We start from the raw sequence: 17,856 nt of genomic DNA, 5'->3' as shown, positions 1-17,856 counted from the left end.
ATCCCTGGGGTAAATTACAGAATATTTTCTGGGAGCCTAGTGCACTGAAACTGGTTAAGTCTCTACTCTTGGTCGCTATATTTTGGCAGAAGAAACCACTGGAAATGTCCAGTGTTTCGTATTTTTTACGCACTATATTGTTCATGAGTGCTGTGCTATGTGAGTTTTGTAAAGCATATGTGCATGTATGACTGTTTAAATGTCTGTAATCTAAGACGATTCTGTACGAATGGTCCGGTTTAGCTACTGGGAATAGTGGATTAGACGATTCTGTACGAATGGTCCGGTTTAGCTACTGGGAATAGTGGATTATTCATGGGTGAGACACAGGGCTCGATAACGCCCTGGTACTCAAGTTGTGTGAGGATTTCCTTCACGGGTGCTTTAGCATCATGTTTTATTGGATATTGGGGTTGTGGTTGGGGTTGGGGTTGATTTTCAATAGGGATTAAATGATAGGGGGAATCTTTGTCCCATCCTACGTGGTTGCGATATAATGTGGGTGCCTGCACCAATGCCCAATCGATGGCATAGGATTCTACAAGCTCCTCTGTAACAGGAGGCGAGAAAGAAGGTTTGAAAACATCTTCCTCATATGGGGAAGTACGGACAAATTCAGGTGGCCAATCCCTTTCGGCCAGTAGAATATCATTTATGTTTACAACCCGGTCCCAGAAGATTGCTTAGATTGTGCGCTCAGTGTCTCCTTCTAACTGTAGCGTTACTTTATACACCCTATCAGGCGCGGAGACACGCATGTCTGCAGTCTCTACTTGTAGGAAGTGATCAGTTGCTTTCATCTCCAGATGCTCTAGAAGATTCCAGCGAACTATTGTGACCTCTGCCGTGCTGTCTAATACCGCTAATGCCCAATTCTTGTTCTTCAATAGAACCCTCTTCTTGAGTGGCATGTCGAACTGCAACTGCTGCCACTTTATTCTTTTTGAATTGTGTTTTTTGTTGGGGAAGTTTCTCTTTTTTTTAACAGAAACTTCTGTTGAGTGTTGTGATTCCTGTCTCAGTTTCACTTACTCAGTTCTTCTCTCTGACCACCAACCTCTCTTACTGCGTTTTTCCTGTGAGTCCTGAAAGGAACGAGATTGGCGTTTATCGGTATATTGATATCTGTCAGGCATTTTTATACTATCTCTATTTCTGAGGTTATATCTATTCTGGGGGGTCTCCATATGCGGAGATTCTCCCCTTTCTTTTCAAGGTGATTGTTGTTTTTTATCCCAGCGTTTCCTAGTACCCTCAGGAGCTTGCTTGGTAGAATCTTTATTAGATTTACCTTGAAATTGTGGTTTTGTTGGTCTGGCACCCAGACTATCTCGACCAATGCTAGAGTAGGTCTCCGCAATAATCTTTCGCAGCTCACATTCTTGATCCTGTGGAGGAACGTCCCGGAACCACATGTGCACCGCTAATGCGTCTGCTTCCCCTTTAAGGTTACTTTATGTATTCAAGGATACTGTGGCTAAATTGCCCATTAGTTGCATCCCCAAGTCCAGGGCTGGGGCCGCCCCCTATTCATCTTGAATTTGTTTCAACACTTCAGGTAAGTTGGCAAGTGTCGGCGTACTGTGTGCGGTAATATAGAGCGTGCCAAATACTGTGCCCCTTGTATTACAATTATCTACAGTGGGAACCATCCCAAATGGCAAGCACATAGTTAATATTCTGTGTTTATCCTCAGGTCTCGTATGGGGAAATACTGCTTCCAGTGCGTTTATTTTTTGAGCTAACCAAAACGGAATTTCTTCTTGTTTGGCGGGTATTTTACCCATGATTGAATGTACAGTCGCAGGGTTAATGCCTGGCATTACTGCATGTGGTTGCGCTGGTGCAGCACGTGCTGGGTTTGTGTTTAATGCTTGCATTACAAACTACTAATCGTCTGTATATTGCCGTCAGCTCAGCGTATAAACGGCGGACTTCAACTACCGTTAAGTTTGCTGCAGCAGGGTGAGGTGTATAAGTGGCCAATAAAGGCCAGGTAGAACCATCATTACTTAGAGGACCTAACCTATCGTGTAGAATTGTGTGGGGTAGGGCGCCATCAAGCCAATTATTATTTTCTTGATAAGATAGAGGTATCTGCAGATATGCATTTGCTCTGTATTGTGCAGGTATGTTTGCAGGTGTATAGTGATAAAATGTATTGGTGTTCCTATCAACTGCTGGAAATGTGACCCAAGAATAAAAAAGTTCTGTTCTTTAGATTGGGTGAGCTTCAACAACAAATGTGACTGGACCCCCTCGCCCCCCGCCCGGGTCATTAGGCCGTGTGCCATTAAATGTACAGTAAGGGATGGTTGCATAGTGACTGCAATTGCTACCTGTTGTGGAAATGCCTTAATGAATGGTAAGTTTTGTTCAGAGATAAGTACATCAAACAGGGATCATCCTTTTAGAGTTCAAGCTTGAACAACCTACAGGGTTAGTTAGGTACTCCCTACTTAGTTGGGGAGGAAATCCTCAATACCACAGACGTCTCCATATATAGTAGTGAGGTGTCTTGTACATAGTAAAACAGCGATACTCAGGAGGACCTGAAAATTAGAGCCTGACCAAACGTTGGGGCTGCCATGTCACGTAGACTGTCATTATTCTAATGAGACTACTGGATTTGAGCTACAGAATCGCCTGCCATGTGGGAGACTGAGTCTAACCCACTACAGGTGACACCTGTCGCCCCAATCGGATTTCTGGTTCCGGCTAACTAGCAGTGCCTCATCTCTACCCAAGAGCAGGGATGATTGGGCAGCCGAGCGCATGACACAGTTGACTCCTCAGGGAAATCGTGGTCACTCAGATCTCATCCGTTTCTCTCAGTTACCTTAGTCTCACATATACAAGGGTAAGCAGAGGCAGTATATGTTTCAATAAAGTTTTAATGAAGCAACTGCATCTTAAATAATAATAAAGCATCTACTGCAATAACCAGGGTGATAAAGCATGACAGGATTTAAATTGTGACAACGAGAGTAAAGCATAGAAATAATGCTACCATATTGTCACTAGAGTCAATGGACTAATTCCTACATAGGCTATATTAGAGCACAGCTTGTTAAGCTCTAGTTCTGGCCTTCAGGCTCCCCTGGGAAGACATCATCCCCAATACCTGAGCAAAGGCCTGAAGTCTGCAGAAGCAGCTGTAGCAAAGCGTTCAGCAATCAGCATACAGTCGTGGTCATCTGGCAGGAATCTCCCTCTAACTTGTATGAGACAGGGAAGTGTTTTCATAATAATAACACAGCTGATGTTCTGAGAAAATGTCCCTATGTAGGGATTTGTATGTTTCTGTGAATACCAGAGATAAAGCGTTACCACGTTTACCGGCAACCTATCTTACTGCAGCCTTGAGACAAGCACAGAGAGAACCAAATGGCTTGTTTAAGAACACAATGCTAGCCTAGGCAAAGATCAGCTAGATAGAGAGAAATAAAGCAAGACCGCAAATGTGGCTATTGTTAAAATAATAAACAACGCTGAATAAAATATATCTAGGTTAAAGTGCAGAGCTGCAGGCCTGGTTTTACTAAAATAATGTGCATGGAGCTATAACTAAAATGGCTACACAACAGCATGGTGTGATATTTCCACATTCAGGAATATGCCCAGCTGTGGGGCAAAAGTGTTGAAAACGTGGCAAAAGTAATCATTTTGCAAATGTATTTAGTGAATACTGCAGAATTGAAAACTGAGACATTTCTAAAACAAGGAAAGAAACCAGTTTATTATGTACAACAAATGGAAAGTCAAAACAAAGCTGAATAAAATGAAATTCCCATTTAGGAGTGTTGAACAAATATCATATCTAATGTAATATTAGGATAAGTCTGAGCAAGAATACAAGTAAGTTACTTTTCTAGATTGAAAACATGGAAAACTACATCATTGGAATTAAAAGTCGGGCAACATGTTGCTACATGTGTACTAGACAGTGGAGCTACATACAAGATAATGTGTGTATCTAAATATGACAAAATAGGGAATAGGCCAACACTTATACCATCCACTATAAGTGTGTTTCAAAGGGGAGTATGATATTCAGGAGAAAATTCAGAGATGTCATTACTTATGAAACTATTACTAATGGGAGATGTCCATATGCTATGTTTCTTGAGCAGTGTAACAGCTCAAATGATGTGACTTGTACCTATGATATAAAATATTACAACTGATCATCTGATATACAGAGAATTCCCAGAACCGTTTGTCACTCTTAGCAAATTCTGTTGCACTTAAGTCACACTACATATAAATGCAGCAATATGCCTTGTAGTGCAAACTCATCAAAGAGTCCCAGTACATCTACAAACCAACATAGAGGACAAAATTCAAAACATGTTGCAACAGGATGTCATAGAACCTGTTCCTAGACCAGCTTTATGATAGTGATCCCAAAAAAGGAGCAAACAAAATGTACATGTGTGTCGATATGCGCCAACCACATTTGGTAATTCAGCTAGAACGACATCCAGGACAATTTAGGAGACATGATTAGCTGTTCAAATAAATCTACAATATTCTCAAAATTGGGTCTGTGTAAAGGTTATTCTCAATTAGAAACAGACTAACAGTCTGGATTTACGACTATTTCCAAACCTTGTCAGATTGTTTCAATACCAAAGGTTGAATTTCAGTGTACCTTCAGCTGCTGAAATGTTGTAAAAGTTATGCTAAAAAATGTTTTAATTACAGTGATGGTATTTTTATGTTTTAGGAAAGTTAAATGGAACATGATACTGCTCTCAAGGATGTGTGTGTGTTTGTGCTGGATGCAGGATTAATGCGGAACAAAGACAAATGTGAATTTCACAAGATGGATTTGAAATTCTTTGGCCATATTTTCCCAAAACAATAAATGTACTCTGACACTTAAAAATTAGAATCAATATGTAAGACACCTATACCTAGTGATGTTTCAGATGTATGGTCTCTCTTAGGTATGACAAGTTACTGTTCAAGATTTATTCCACAGTTTACAACAACCAGCATCCCCTTAAAAAAAGAAACAACTATAATTTTTCTGGACACAAAAGTGTAAACAAGTATTTGAGACAATTAAAGCAGAAATACCATCAGCAGAAAACATGGCTTATTTTGATCCTAATGTATGCAAGTCCGTTTGGTTTGGTTTGGTTTGGTACAGTCCAAGCACAGCACAAACCAGGAAAGGATTTAACAATGCAAGCAGTATTGTATGCAAGCAAGAGTTTAACCTAAACGGAACACGTAAATTCACAATCGGTGAAAGGCAGTCTTGCTTTTGTCTAGGCATGTGAACATCATCAGTTTCTTTAGGCAAACCATTTATTGTAGTGACAGGTCATAAAGTTCTCCTAATGATATTTGGCAATCCAAAAACAAAGCTACCGCCAATGATAGAGAGATGGGGTGTTTGTCTCATGGCTTATGATTACAAAGTTGTTCATAAGCCAGGTAAAGATCATAGTCCGACTGATTATATATCTTGTCACACACTTCCAACTACAGAAACTGACACAGCAATTTCAGAAGAATACATTAACTTCATAATTGAGCAATCAGTGGCTGAAAGGAAATCAGAATCTGACTTTATAAAAGCAACAGCAGAAGACAATACACTGCAAGAAGTAGTTCACATAATAAAAGAAAATAAATTGAAATATGTCAATAACATCAACGTGTGTGCAAAGGACATTTTTCATAAATCCGTTCTAGCATTTAAGCAGATTCCAAATGAATTGCTGGTATGTGCAAGTGGGTTGTTGCTCAGATGCCCTCAGATTGCAATTCTAAAGTCTTTACTCAAGAAAATGATTGTGACAGCACATGAAAGGCACACAGGCTTAATGAAAAGCAAAACATTTTTACGAGCGAAAGTCTAGTTTCTAGGGTAGATGTGCTTTCTGAGAATATTACTTGGTCATGTGACATATGTGAGTGCCTAGGAAGAAGTTCCCTTTAGAAGGAACAATGTATGCACCTCATTTTGAGTCAAACGCCCGACAGGCTGGCCGCGACTCCGCCCGACTTATTAGGACTTTCCTGCTAGGCCACCGGGCTGAAAAATAGTCTTCCTTAAATGGTGAAACCCATAAGCAAAGAACTTGAGAGCCTTTCTTAAAAAATTTTTTATTGCCAAATCGTATATGAAAAAAGCTGTGGGTCAACGAAAACACACCAGTGAATCAGAAATTACTCTGGTTGACTGGGTCATTCTGAAACAAGTTCAGATGAGGAAAACATCTCAGAACTTTTAGGAATCATCCCAGTTAAAGGTAGTATAATCTGCAGTGTTTCCAAATAAAGGTATTACTACAAATGTCACATTTCCCAAAAATAATATACCAAAATGAAGATTCAAAAACATCCTGCACAACATCAAAGGAAATAGAGAATGACGTAAATGAGGAATTCTACAGTGCAACAAACCATATAGGGAGCCGACGCTGAAAGTGGTGAAGTGGCACAGAGGTCAATCAGAAATGCGCTACACGGCTAATTGAAGAAATGATTGAAGGGTTAATAACTCAACAGTTTATCAGTTCCTTGTTGCGGTCGTACTTAGTGACAGCGTAGATTATGATGTCACTAACTTCTAGTTAGAATCCTGTTGGGGCTAAACGGCAGTTGGGAGCAGACCTGGAAGGAGTAGGACGGAGGAACTAAGTATTGTGTCAGGGTTTTATGCACTAGAATAAACTTACCTTGAACGTTGAAGGCTGCAGAGTATTCCTAACACTTCTGTCTCTTTATTTTGTGATTACATTCTTTTGAAAGTGGGTGGAGATTTATTGTTGTTCATTAACAATCCTTCATCTAGTTAGTTCCATTCTGGAATCCTTGGTTTTAAAGAAAACTAGGGATTGCCAGTAACAGAACTGAGCAGGGAAGCACAGGCCAAAAAAGATTTACGCTGCGTTGTAATCAGTAAATACCTTACATAACATGTTGGAGTCGCCCGATTCTTCGCCTGGACAGATAGGGTCAGCCATTGTGCCCTAAATAGTTAACACCAAGCTCTTTTTATATTCCATATAAACTGAAATGCCTTCCTGTGAATAGCGGTAGATTTCCTCGGCCCCTCTTAATGTTTGTGTCATATGCTGTGGAAAACGTTTGGCCAGTTCAGTGAGGGGAGGAGGGTTTTAGATATTTTTTCGGGCCGCCTTTTCCTACATCTGCATTGACAGTAGATACTTAAAGTCCCAAGAAGGCAAGGTGTTCCTTCTTATCATATAAACCCGAAGAGCGCTCTCTCTGCTTCTGCATTTGCCACGTTCCCATTGCTGACATCTTTTTTCATCATATAATTCTGTTCCTCCACTTCAGCTGTGAACTGCAAACGGTGTGTAAGGGGATCTATGCAAGGGGCAAGAATTGGGCAGTGGATGAGTTAAGTGCTGTGAAGGGTGTGAGCTCTGTAGCGTGTTAACTATCTAAGCTGAGTGGGCTATGAACAGTGGAGCTGTGCACGGTTTGAACCGTGCTGGATACCGTCTGTGCAGGGGACTACAGCTATGCAGGTTGCAATCTGTGTAGGATATGAGCTGTACAAAGGAATAAACTGGAAGAGATGTGGCGTGCTCTAAAAGAGCAGAGCAGAGCAGAGCTGTGCTGTGACTCAACAATGTAGGTTGGCACCAGACTCTTCCTGACCAGATACTTTGCCGTCACACCCTCTGAGCTCAGGACTTTGCTGAACATCTGCCAGCACTTTGTCAGGTAAAACAGTTTAGAGGGTGCATGAAGCCCATTTATTTCTCATCTGCACCTACTCCTGGGGGCGGAAAAACGTGTCTTTTATATTTCTGAGTTGTTTCCAAACTTATCATCTTGAAGGCTGAGAGACGAGTTGAGCGCTAGCCCATTCTGCTGGGTGATTAGAGTTATCAATCTTTTGCACAGCATTGTAACTGCTCAGATAAAATGGTTTAAAATTACTTAACTCGTGGAGGTTATCATGTTGACTTCCTCAGTGGAGGTTTGCATTAACATCTTGAGATCCTAGTGCCGAATTCACATTTGCTGTTAGCTTAGAATAATCAGCAGCTTATGAAAATGTGATTCTGTTATTACGGTTACTATACTGTAATGTTTAAAATACATTATGTTGAATGAATGGGTCAGGTGCACTACAGTTAGTCAGGTTTGTAATTCAAATCACCAGAGAGGTTTTTACGATTTTTCGAAGTCTGAGTAAATAAATGATAGGAATTTGAGTTTAAGAGACTCAAAACATAGAATGTCTATTTTGTTTTCAGTGTTATATTTAGATAAATACCTTACGGCTAAGTTCCTGAAATATAGAAATACATCAGTCTAAAAAAATAAATCGACTGTACACTTTTTTCAATCTCTGTAGATTGTGAGAGCTTGTTCCCATTCAGCACTGTCTATGGTTTTGTGAAGCTCTAAAGAAGTTTAAAAATCAATACAAATAAAGAAAATACATCACATTGAACAATTTGGTATGCTAGGGCCCCTTTCAAACGAAAATGTTTGTTCTTGTTCTTGAAGGGCCAGGATGTAAGTCCTGGAATGACTTTTTTTTATTTTTTTATTACTTTCAGGAGGTGAACCTAAACCAAGCCCAAGTGGATTTTCTGCAGACAGGGAGTTCCGGATTCTTTGAATTATTATTTATGTTAGACTTTTTCTTCATAGGGACGACGTTTTTCATTGTGGATTTCCACCCCCACCTTTAATACGTGTGTTCTACACCCTAACCACCTGAAAATACTTCCTTATCTAGACGGGAAATTTTTGTTTTGTTTTTCAGTGTGGGTACATTGCAATCCAGTAATCCATTTTGGTGTGCGTTCCAAACATTTTCCATGGCCAGGGACCTTGTCACACTCTTCTGTCGGTCCCTTTTCCCATTCCTGGTTTTTGCTTACTCCTCCAGAAAAATCTGTCAAAATAGGCGAACCTTTAAACAAAATGTAAGTGTATTTTTGCAAATAGTGCAATCCTATTTCTGTGTGCCTGGTTATACACGTATCCTTACAAAAACGTTGTGAAGAGCGGCACAGGCCTTTTAGCGCTAATACTCTTGTCTTAAACCACCTGCCAGACCAGAGCTGATTAATATCTGCCCATAACAAGGTTAGCGCTTTGCTGCTTCAGTATAAAGTACTTCCACCTTGTGATGAGAAAACATCTGACAGTCTGGTTTGTTTGCTGAATAATCAGGGTTACTCAAGTTCATTGCACCAAAGTAATCTTATTTGACTCTGCTTCATACAAAGCTTCGGCAATTGTAAGTTTAAGTTGTACCTAGTGCACAGGCAGTAGCACCACAAATAGAGTTGGCATTGCCCCATAATGTTATTTACATTTGTATGCTGTTTAATGCAGACAAGCAATTGTTTCATCTACAAGTAGACTTGTAGTTGCGGTAGCACACATAAACACCAGCTTCTATAATTGAAATAGGACAAGATCTGTGATTATACTTTAAAGCATCCTCCCAATGTAATGGTTACAAACGCACACAGACCCAAATATGTATTGGAGCTCCTATCTTGATATATCCATGAACATCGCATATGCCTCAATCCTCGTGTAAACTATTGGCACTTAAAAAGTTTTTCCATTTTTCTTTTTTTTCTTTAAATAATCCCATCTAGCAGGGCACAAGAGAAATTAGAAAACACTTTTAAACCGTTAAAAAAAAAAAAAAAGACGTTTGTCACATGCGTACCTCTTAAATACAACCTCAGCTTGTTGCACACGCTAAAAGTCACACTTTAAAAGTTTCGAAATTCTACTTGTGATGAAATATCTCGGACGCTTTCCTGCTCCAATTATGATTATTTTTGTTTGATTTCTTAGTTCCTGGCAGCTTTTTCGTGGTTCATTACTGGAGGAAAGCCCCACCTAATGGTGGCTTAGGTCTCTGGAGGAAGTGGATTCTACGCACGGTCTACACACTAATTGTTGACTGTGTGTAGTAGGGGATTGCCCATCTAATATTGATTGCATGTCCGCAGGGAGTGGGTTCTACACACAGTCTGTGCCCTGAACGCAGAGATTGTTTAGTAGGGACTTGCCCACCTAATGGGGCTTAGGTCTCTGGGGGAGAGTGGGCTGAACGCACAGTCTGCACACTCATCGCTGACCGTGCGTATTGGGGGGCTTTCCCATATAATAGTACTTGTGTGTCTGGAGGAAGTGGGCTTTATGTACAGTCTACACATTGGGTGCAGGCTGTGTTGTAGAGGCCTGCCCACCTAATTGGGACTTATGTTTCTACAAGGAGTAGGCTTTACCCAGTGTTCCCACTCAGCGCTGGATGTGTGTAGTAAAGGCTTGCCCAACTAATAGTCCTTGCATGTTTGGAGGGAGTGGGCTTTACACACAGTCTGCGCACTGAATGCAGACTGCGTAGTAGGGGCTAGTTCATCTAATGAGTTTGGGGTCTTTGGAGAGTTTGGGTTCTATTCACAATATGCAGACTGTGCATAGCAGGGACTTGCCCACTTAACAGGCTTTCATAGTATACTGGGTTTGCACAACCCGAAGTTTGTGTTAAAATTCTTTCTTTTTTTGGTCTCCTCCGGTCGTGCAGTTTCAAGTGGGACTCTTGCAGGACCCTGGTTACATTTATTTATTCATGTTTTGACCCAGGAAAGAGAGAGGCTGAGTAGGGTTTCGGCTAGGGTATCAGGGTCCCTGAGTCTTGTAATGATATCTACAGCATTTCTATTGTTATTGTGGCCACAGATTACGATCTTAGTGCTGTGTAGCCATTTTAGCTATAGTTGTAGACACGTTATTCTAGCAGACTAGGCCTGCCGCTGTGCACTTTAACCTAGATATGTTTTATTCTAGCTCCGTTATATTATTTTAACAATAGCCGCATTTGAGGTCTTGTTTTATTTTCTCTGTCTAGCTGTTCTTCACCTAGGTCAACACTGCGTTCTTAAACAAGACGTTTCTTTCACTCTGTGCTTTTCTCAAGGCTGTAGGAAGATAGGTTGCCGGCAAAAGTGGTACGCTTTGTCTCTAATGTTCACAGAAACATACACACTCTTACGTTCTTGGAACCTAAGCCGTTTTATTATAACACTACTTTGCCCCACGTATGTTAGAGGGAGATTCCAGCCAGATGACCACGACTGTATGCTGATTGCTGAGTGCTTTGCTGCAGCTGCTTATGTAGACTACAGACCTCCTGCTCAGGTATGAGGGATGGTGTCTTCCCAGGGAAACCTAAAGGGCAGAATTGGAGTTTAACCTGTACTACAGGCCTCTTGCTCAGGTATGAGGGATGATATCTTCCCAGGGGAACCTAAAGGGCAGAATTGGAGTTTAACCTGCTGTGCTCTAACATAGCCTAAGTAGAAACTATCCTTCACAATTGAGTGACATAATGGTAGCGTTATTTTTGTGTTTTACTCTCCTTGTCACAATTTTAGTATTGTTGTGCTTAATCGTCCTAGTAATTGCAATACATGCATTATTATCTAAGATGCAGTTGCTTCAATAAAACTCTACTGAACTGTACTCTGCCTCTGATTGTCCTTACATATGTGAGACTAGTGTGACTGAGAGAAACTGATGAGATCCAAGTGACCACGATTTCCCGGAGGAGTCATTTGTGTCATGCACCAGGTTGCCCAATCATCCCTGCTCCTTGGTGGAGATGAGGCAATGCTAGTTAGCCGGAACAAACCCGGATTAGGTCAACAGGTGCCACATGGTGCAGGTTCAGACTCAGTTCCCTGCAGCCCAGGTGATTCTGTCGCCCAAATCAAGTAATCTCATCAGGATAATGAGAATCTATGCAACATTGGGTGTCAGAGGATTCCTGCGGGACCAGCCAATCAGATTTAGTTTCTTTGTCATTTTCTCCCTCATAAGAGTCCTGAGGGACTCCTGCGTCAAAAAATAACTATACATTTGGAACCTTAATTTCTCTAAAACGGCTGAACAGATTCTCAGCAAAACACAAGAGCATGCTTTCTGGGTAAAGATCCAGCTTTCTGCTAAATATGGTGTAATCCTATTCAGCTTTTTTTTCTCTGTTGTCTAATTTTCTCTACAGAAATTGCATGGGGAAAAAAGCATTTTGGTCATAAGCAGTGCATTATGGGGGCACAAGATATAGGTTGACCAGGTAAATAAAACTGCTGGATTTCACTGGTTTTGTATGAGTGAAATGTGAGCCTAAGTAGAACGCCCCTGTAACTTTTGTGTTTTTCAGTGAATTTCTAAGTTTTTTTTCTATGTTGTTCCCTAACTATGACATCTCTGTAACCTTTGGTTTTTAAAGTGAATTTCTAAGGTTTAAAAAAAAAAAATCCTAACTGTAACCACTAACCTTAGACAGTGAGTGTGTAACTGAGTGCATAAGTGTCTGGGTGGGTCTATCAGTTGGGGTGAGAGTGTCTGAGTGGGTCTGTCAGTGGGTGTCTGGGTGTCTGAGTGTCTGTGTGGTTGTGTCAGTAGCTGTGTGAGTGACTCAGCCACAGAGGAACCACACCTGTTAGTTTATCCAACAAGAGTCCACAGTTTTGCATAAAATGTCTACCCAACTGAAATATTTTCTACTGGTTAGTAAGTGCTACCTAGTTGGGTAAATGCCCAGTGTGTATTGCACACTGCAGCTGTGTAATGGACCACGAGGAAATGTCTCCAGCGACCTTGTGGGTGTTTGGAAACGTGATTGTTTCTTGTTCGTCTTTCTCCAGAATGCTGTGATAACATGAGCCCTAGTATAGAGGGGCCAAGGAGACTACAAAGAAGTAAATCTCCAGCGAACCAGGGTCCTTCCTCTTATCTATATGACGTAAGTGCTTCTTTGTGTTGTGGAAATGTCCTCATCTTCTTCAGTATCATGAAAGTGCTTGCGGACCACCTCAGGACTGTGATCCCAGAGCAGGCATCCACCCACTAGATAACAGGAAAGGTTTTTTATGGGAGGAGTGGTGTCCCTAACCATGTATGTGTTCACCCCCCACCTTAACATTCAAAACATCCTTCCTGGCCCACTGACGGGGGGATTTTGAGGGGTTACTTTCATTGCTTACCCCCCTCTTCCAGGTGCGGGGAACACAAAAAGCCAGCTCATTAGACAACTAGGGATATAAATAAAAATAAAAAAGGAGTGGGAGCAGCCTACCCTGCATCGAGACATGCCTCTCCCCAAAATTGACAAAACATATAGTTTGCATGCCGCGTCTTAAGTTTTCAGAAATACCTAGCTTTAGTAGGTTTCCTTCGGTGACGACTGAGCCTAAATGCTGCAGCTGCCCACATCACCAAAATGAGTCAATTTACTAGGCAAAAATGATGATGTCTCCACTTTGGAGCCTTACCTGTTGAGTCATTATGTCAAAACACAAATATGGGGTACGGTTTTCATTGGTAGAAGTGTGAGAATACAGAATAGTAGAGCATTTATTATTTTCAATTTAATTTCCCTCGATTTTTGTCTTCTAAATATAAGCTAGTGTTAAAGAAAGAACACATTTGGCATAGTTCCCTCAGAATCACATGATGGTATGAAATAGCTTCAAATTCAGAGTTGTATAAAAAAACACTATTCCCAAGCTTTATATTTGAGCAAATTCTTAGATTTCCTGCATTCTCTTTTCCTTACATTAGATTTTACCATATGCATTTCTGCATGGTCAATACACAAAGAAATATCATAAGCTGCAGCTCAGTATCTGTGCCCGGTTATGGACAGCCAGTAAACACCACATATTCCTACACCAGAAGGATCTGACAGAAATAACAGTATATTAGTTTTGTAAAATGTCCATCTGGGAGAAACATTACTGATGGAAGTGTTGTCTCCAACGCCTATTTTATCCCTGACTGTTTTCATTATCTTGTGTTTTTTTTCAACTGGAAAACCATGAGCCAACTAAATAAGTGACTGCTTGCTGAATTCAGAATTTTGTCTGGTTTTTAGAAACGTATAGCTTTCCAGGTTCACATCTGTTTTCACTGTAAACTGCAATTAGTTAGAAACCATAAAATAGGAAAATCGACTTTAAAAGCTACAAAGACCGTAGTAAAGTAAAACATGTATTCTTTTTTTTTTTTTTTGCAACTCTGCGTGTTCCAGAATTCCGGCGAGATGGTGGTCGTAGCAAAGCAAATCTTTTGATGATGCCATGTTTAGAAAACAAATATGCTTTCTTGCACAGCACTTTTTTCCTATTTAGCCCAAAAAATGGTCCTCTACTTTACCTATCGTCTTGGTTCCCTCCAGGGGAACCCACAAACCCTCGTAGGTATGTTTAGAATTCCCAACATATGGAAAAAAGGATGCAAATTTGGCTTGGGTACATTTGGAAGAAAAATAAGTTATGAAGGCTTATTCATGAAGTGTGCCCAACATCAAAAGAGAAGGCCAAAATGGGATGGGCGGAGTGAGGATTCAGGGATATGTCCCAGAAGCCAAGCTGTTAAACTTGCTTTTTTACCTATATTTATAATTATTGTAATGTTTTTGTGATGCATATACTGTTTATAAATTTAGATGAAATACATTATTTTGAATTGAATTACATTGAAAACTATTCATTGTATTCAACATTAAAGCAGTAGCAGTACTTTCCAAGAACAGCTATGAAAAACAATTTTATTTTTAATACACATCACTGTAAAATTTCTTATTTGTGAAAGAAGTGGTACTGTAGTACTATTTGCTCTAAATTACTACAACATAAGAAAGATATTTAAAAATACAAGGATGACAAAAAAATCAAACTGGATAAAAAATGGAGGAAACCAAGCCATGAGCAAAGTAAAGTGCTAACCAATCATCCCCAGCATTGAAATGCGTTTTGGTTTGGTGGTTGTACCCATGTTGTCAGACACCATGTTGCACACACAGTGCAAGAGAACAAGGATGTTTGTGGGCTGACCAACTGTCCTATGCTGTGGTGTGTAGAAACAAAATGTAATTATATAATACCAGATCTGTTAATTAAAAGGAAAGCCTCAAGCTAGTTATTTAAACAGGTACAACAGGTAGAAACAAATAGAAATGCTCCAATTGGTCAGCAAAAGCCACAAATAAATGCCTGGGGAAGGCAAGTAAAGAATGCTCATTTCCGGATACGAATACAGAATATTTCTGTTATTATTCTGTAATACTTTGTGCACAGTTTTAACCTTACTAACAAAGCGGCCAACAGCCAGTCATTAGTTCAACCATTTGGTATATTCTATACTCAGAACAAGTTTTAAACTGGATTTATATATTTCTAATTGTGAGCAATAGTTTCCAGTAGCTTGGGAGCCAATTCTCGTGCTGCTGGATCGGTGCCTAAGTTCATGTTTGAAATGAAATTAACAAATCTTTTCTTTTTCATGTAGATACAGAAACAGTTGGATAATGCCTTGGAAGATATGGCTGGCAGAATGTGTGTTCTGAAGGATGGAAGAAGCTATGTTTGTTCTCTGCCAGTGCAGGGCTTAAAGCACTCGGACGTTTTAGAAAGATTGAAGGAATATAATTCTCCAGGTTGGTGAATTTGTATACTTTGTGAGTTATAAGTCAAAGCAGGTTATACATGTCCACAAAGTGTCTCAACTTCAAAACGTGTGTAATACATTGATTTGTAGTGGAGCACATTGCAAACCAGAGAAGAAGAATGCCTCTTAAAATGTTTGATAACCATTCAAAGCACTGCTGTTCCATGATTACCCTATATTAAAACACAACATTCAGTTTGTAAGGTTTAAAATAATGAATACTCTTAAGTCCTGGGTTGATTCCATTTCAAACCTTGTTGTACCCTGGGGTACTGTGCATAGACTATAATGTGTACATGGCCATAGTCACATACTTTTGCACACTGTCATCACATGCCAAAGATAGGCGCTTTATTCTTCACCTATAACAAGGACCATGCTAGCAATCTGGGTTAAAGTTGCTGTCCACTTGGGCTTTTCCACAGATCCTTCATGACTATTATCTGTGTTGAGTAATCCTACGTTTATGCTCCCTATTGACAGTGGCGACATTGGCTCCTGGATTTCTCTGGGCTGTGATGGGGGATATCTCTGATGAGACTTGTAACCAACCCTTTGATATGCTCAAGCAGTAATTTGCTTTTTAGGAAATAAAGCAATACCAATGGTATCAGTTCAATACTTGGCCTTACCCCATCTATCAAACCACATATCAGCAGACACCTCATGACATTTTAGTAAGGGCTGCTCACAAAGCAAGGAGATAGGAAAATCATTTCAGATACTTAAACATTTCTTATCCAACCCATCAAGGGAATGAAATCCCGGATACACAAGAGGAAAGAAGCTATGTTTGGACGAAAATTGACAGAAAATTAATTGAATGTGGAACATATACGTGACTGCAAAACACAGTCCATGTGTCCATGGAATAGAAGACAGAAGATTATGAAACAGACTTGACTCCCTATCAGAGATGTATAGTTCATGAAATTTGATAACTTAAATGTCCCATGTTTTATGAAAAATTACATTATAGCCCTCACAGTTACCCTTAAAAGATTGCGTGACCAGTGACATCACATTGGAGCACGTGGCCCTAATTTTGAAAGGCCTTCTACAACCTGACTGGAATTAGAGGGAGGAAAGTGAGAGTTGAAAACCAATATTGGTAAATGTATTTCTATTTTTGACACCGGATTTTAAGGGCATATTCTTTTTTTTTTTTTTTTTTTTTTTTTTTTAGTATTTCCTGGTGTCCTGAGGTTGTAGGTGGTGCTATGTGTTGATTGGTCCACCCCAATGAAAATAAATGGTCTGTAAGGATAATGCCTTCTAGATGGATAAAGTGTTAAACAATGAGTTACTTACAGTAAATTAGCCAGTCGATGAACCCCTTTTATTTTACAAAGATTCTTCAGAAAATATGTTGCAGCTTTACAACAAACTTTGTTTTGCCCTTTTATGTAGTGTGGTGAGATGACTTAATTGCCAAATTTTGCCGATTTTAGATGATCAACACTGGAAAAATGGCAAGGTATCAGGAACAGTGTACAGTGGGGATGAAAAACTTACTCGGCTACTAGTAGAGGTAACATTTTCAATCATATCTATTTAGTAAATGTCTCAACATTGTGGATTTTGCTAAATTCAAGTGGTGTTTATCTGCTGTACTAAAGTTCTCTGTGCAAATAAGGACACCCTCTTTAGCATGCCCTTTCATCTCTCTCAACATGAATCCGGCCACCCCTAAGCGATTTATTTGAACGTTGTCTTGTTTGCAATGTTATGCTTATTTTTCCCAAGTGGGCTTTCTTTGCCCACCCACTTCACAACCTTCTTCCACACTTCTTATTTCTGTAGGAAAGAGGTGCATTTCCCATGTTTTTACACATACAGTGTGTTTTGTAATATTCACATGCTTCCCTTCTTTTTTTCTGCTGATGATTAGGCTTCCTGATGCCATCTTTATTTAATACTGTGTGATCCCCGGGCTACCGTATCACTTTCCCTGTTTCCCAACTGGATCTTCCTTACACTATCAAGCATTTTACTGCTGGGTCCACTTACCAGACATCAAAATCTATTTTCAAGTAACTCCACACTATGCCCCTTTTTATCCCAGTATGACTTACATGTTGTACTTGGGACCCAAACGTGAATAATGTTCATTAAATAGACAACTCTTAAATGTGTCCACATATTTCTCAAATTTCCCTGCAAGACACCTTTTTCTGTAGAACAAGCTTTTTAATTCTCTGTACGCCTAGCCTCATGTCTTATTGTTACAGCTGTTTTGAGGAGGGGCAATGGGGCCTATTAGTAAGCTCTACTGCAAAAGGAGAAAAGCTAGGAGGACATATAGTGGCTAATTAAAAGACAGGATTTAATTTTCGCGTAAATGAGGGGAGGCAAAAAGATCTC

At 40.0% G+C, this 17,856-nt stretch overlaps 1 protein-coding gene across 1 annotated transcript in view; it reads left to right on the top strand.

The window, feature by feature from the left end:
• Positions 1–17,856, top strand: part of SGPL1 (sphingosine-1-phosphate lyase 1) — a 434,641-nt gene that overhangs the window by 162,614 nt on the left and 254,171 nt on the right. The window contains exons 4-5 of the mRNA XM_069240571.1: positions 15,334–15,481; positions 16,944–17,023. Coding sequence (XP_069096672.1) covers positions 15,334–15,481; positions 16,944–17,023 — 228 coding nt within the window. The remainder of the gene's footprint in view (positions 1–15,333; positions 15,482–16,943; positions 17,024–17,856) is intronic.

Source organism: Pleurodeles waltl, chromosome 6 (genome assembly GCF_031143425.1).
Source record: "Pleurodeles waltl isolate 20211129_DDA chromosome 6, aPleWal1.hap1.20221129, whole genome shotgun sequence".
NCBI lineage: Eukaryota > Metazoa > Chordata > Amphibia > Caudata > Salamandridae > Pleurodeles > Pleurodeles waltl.
This window is presented reverse-complemented; position numbering and strand designations above follow the sequence as displayed.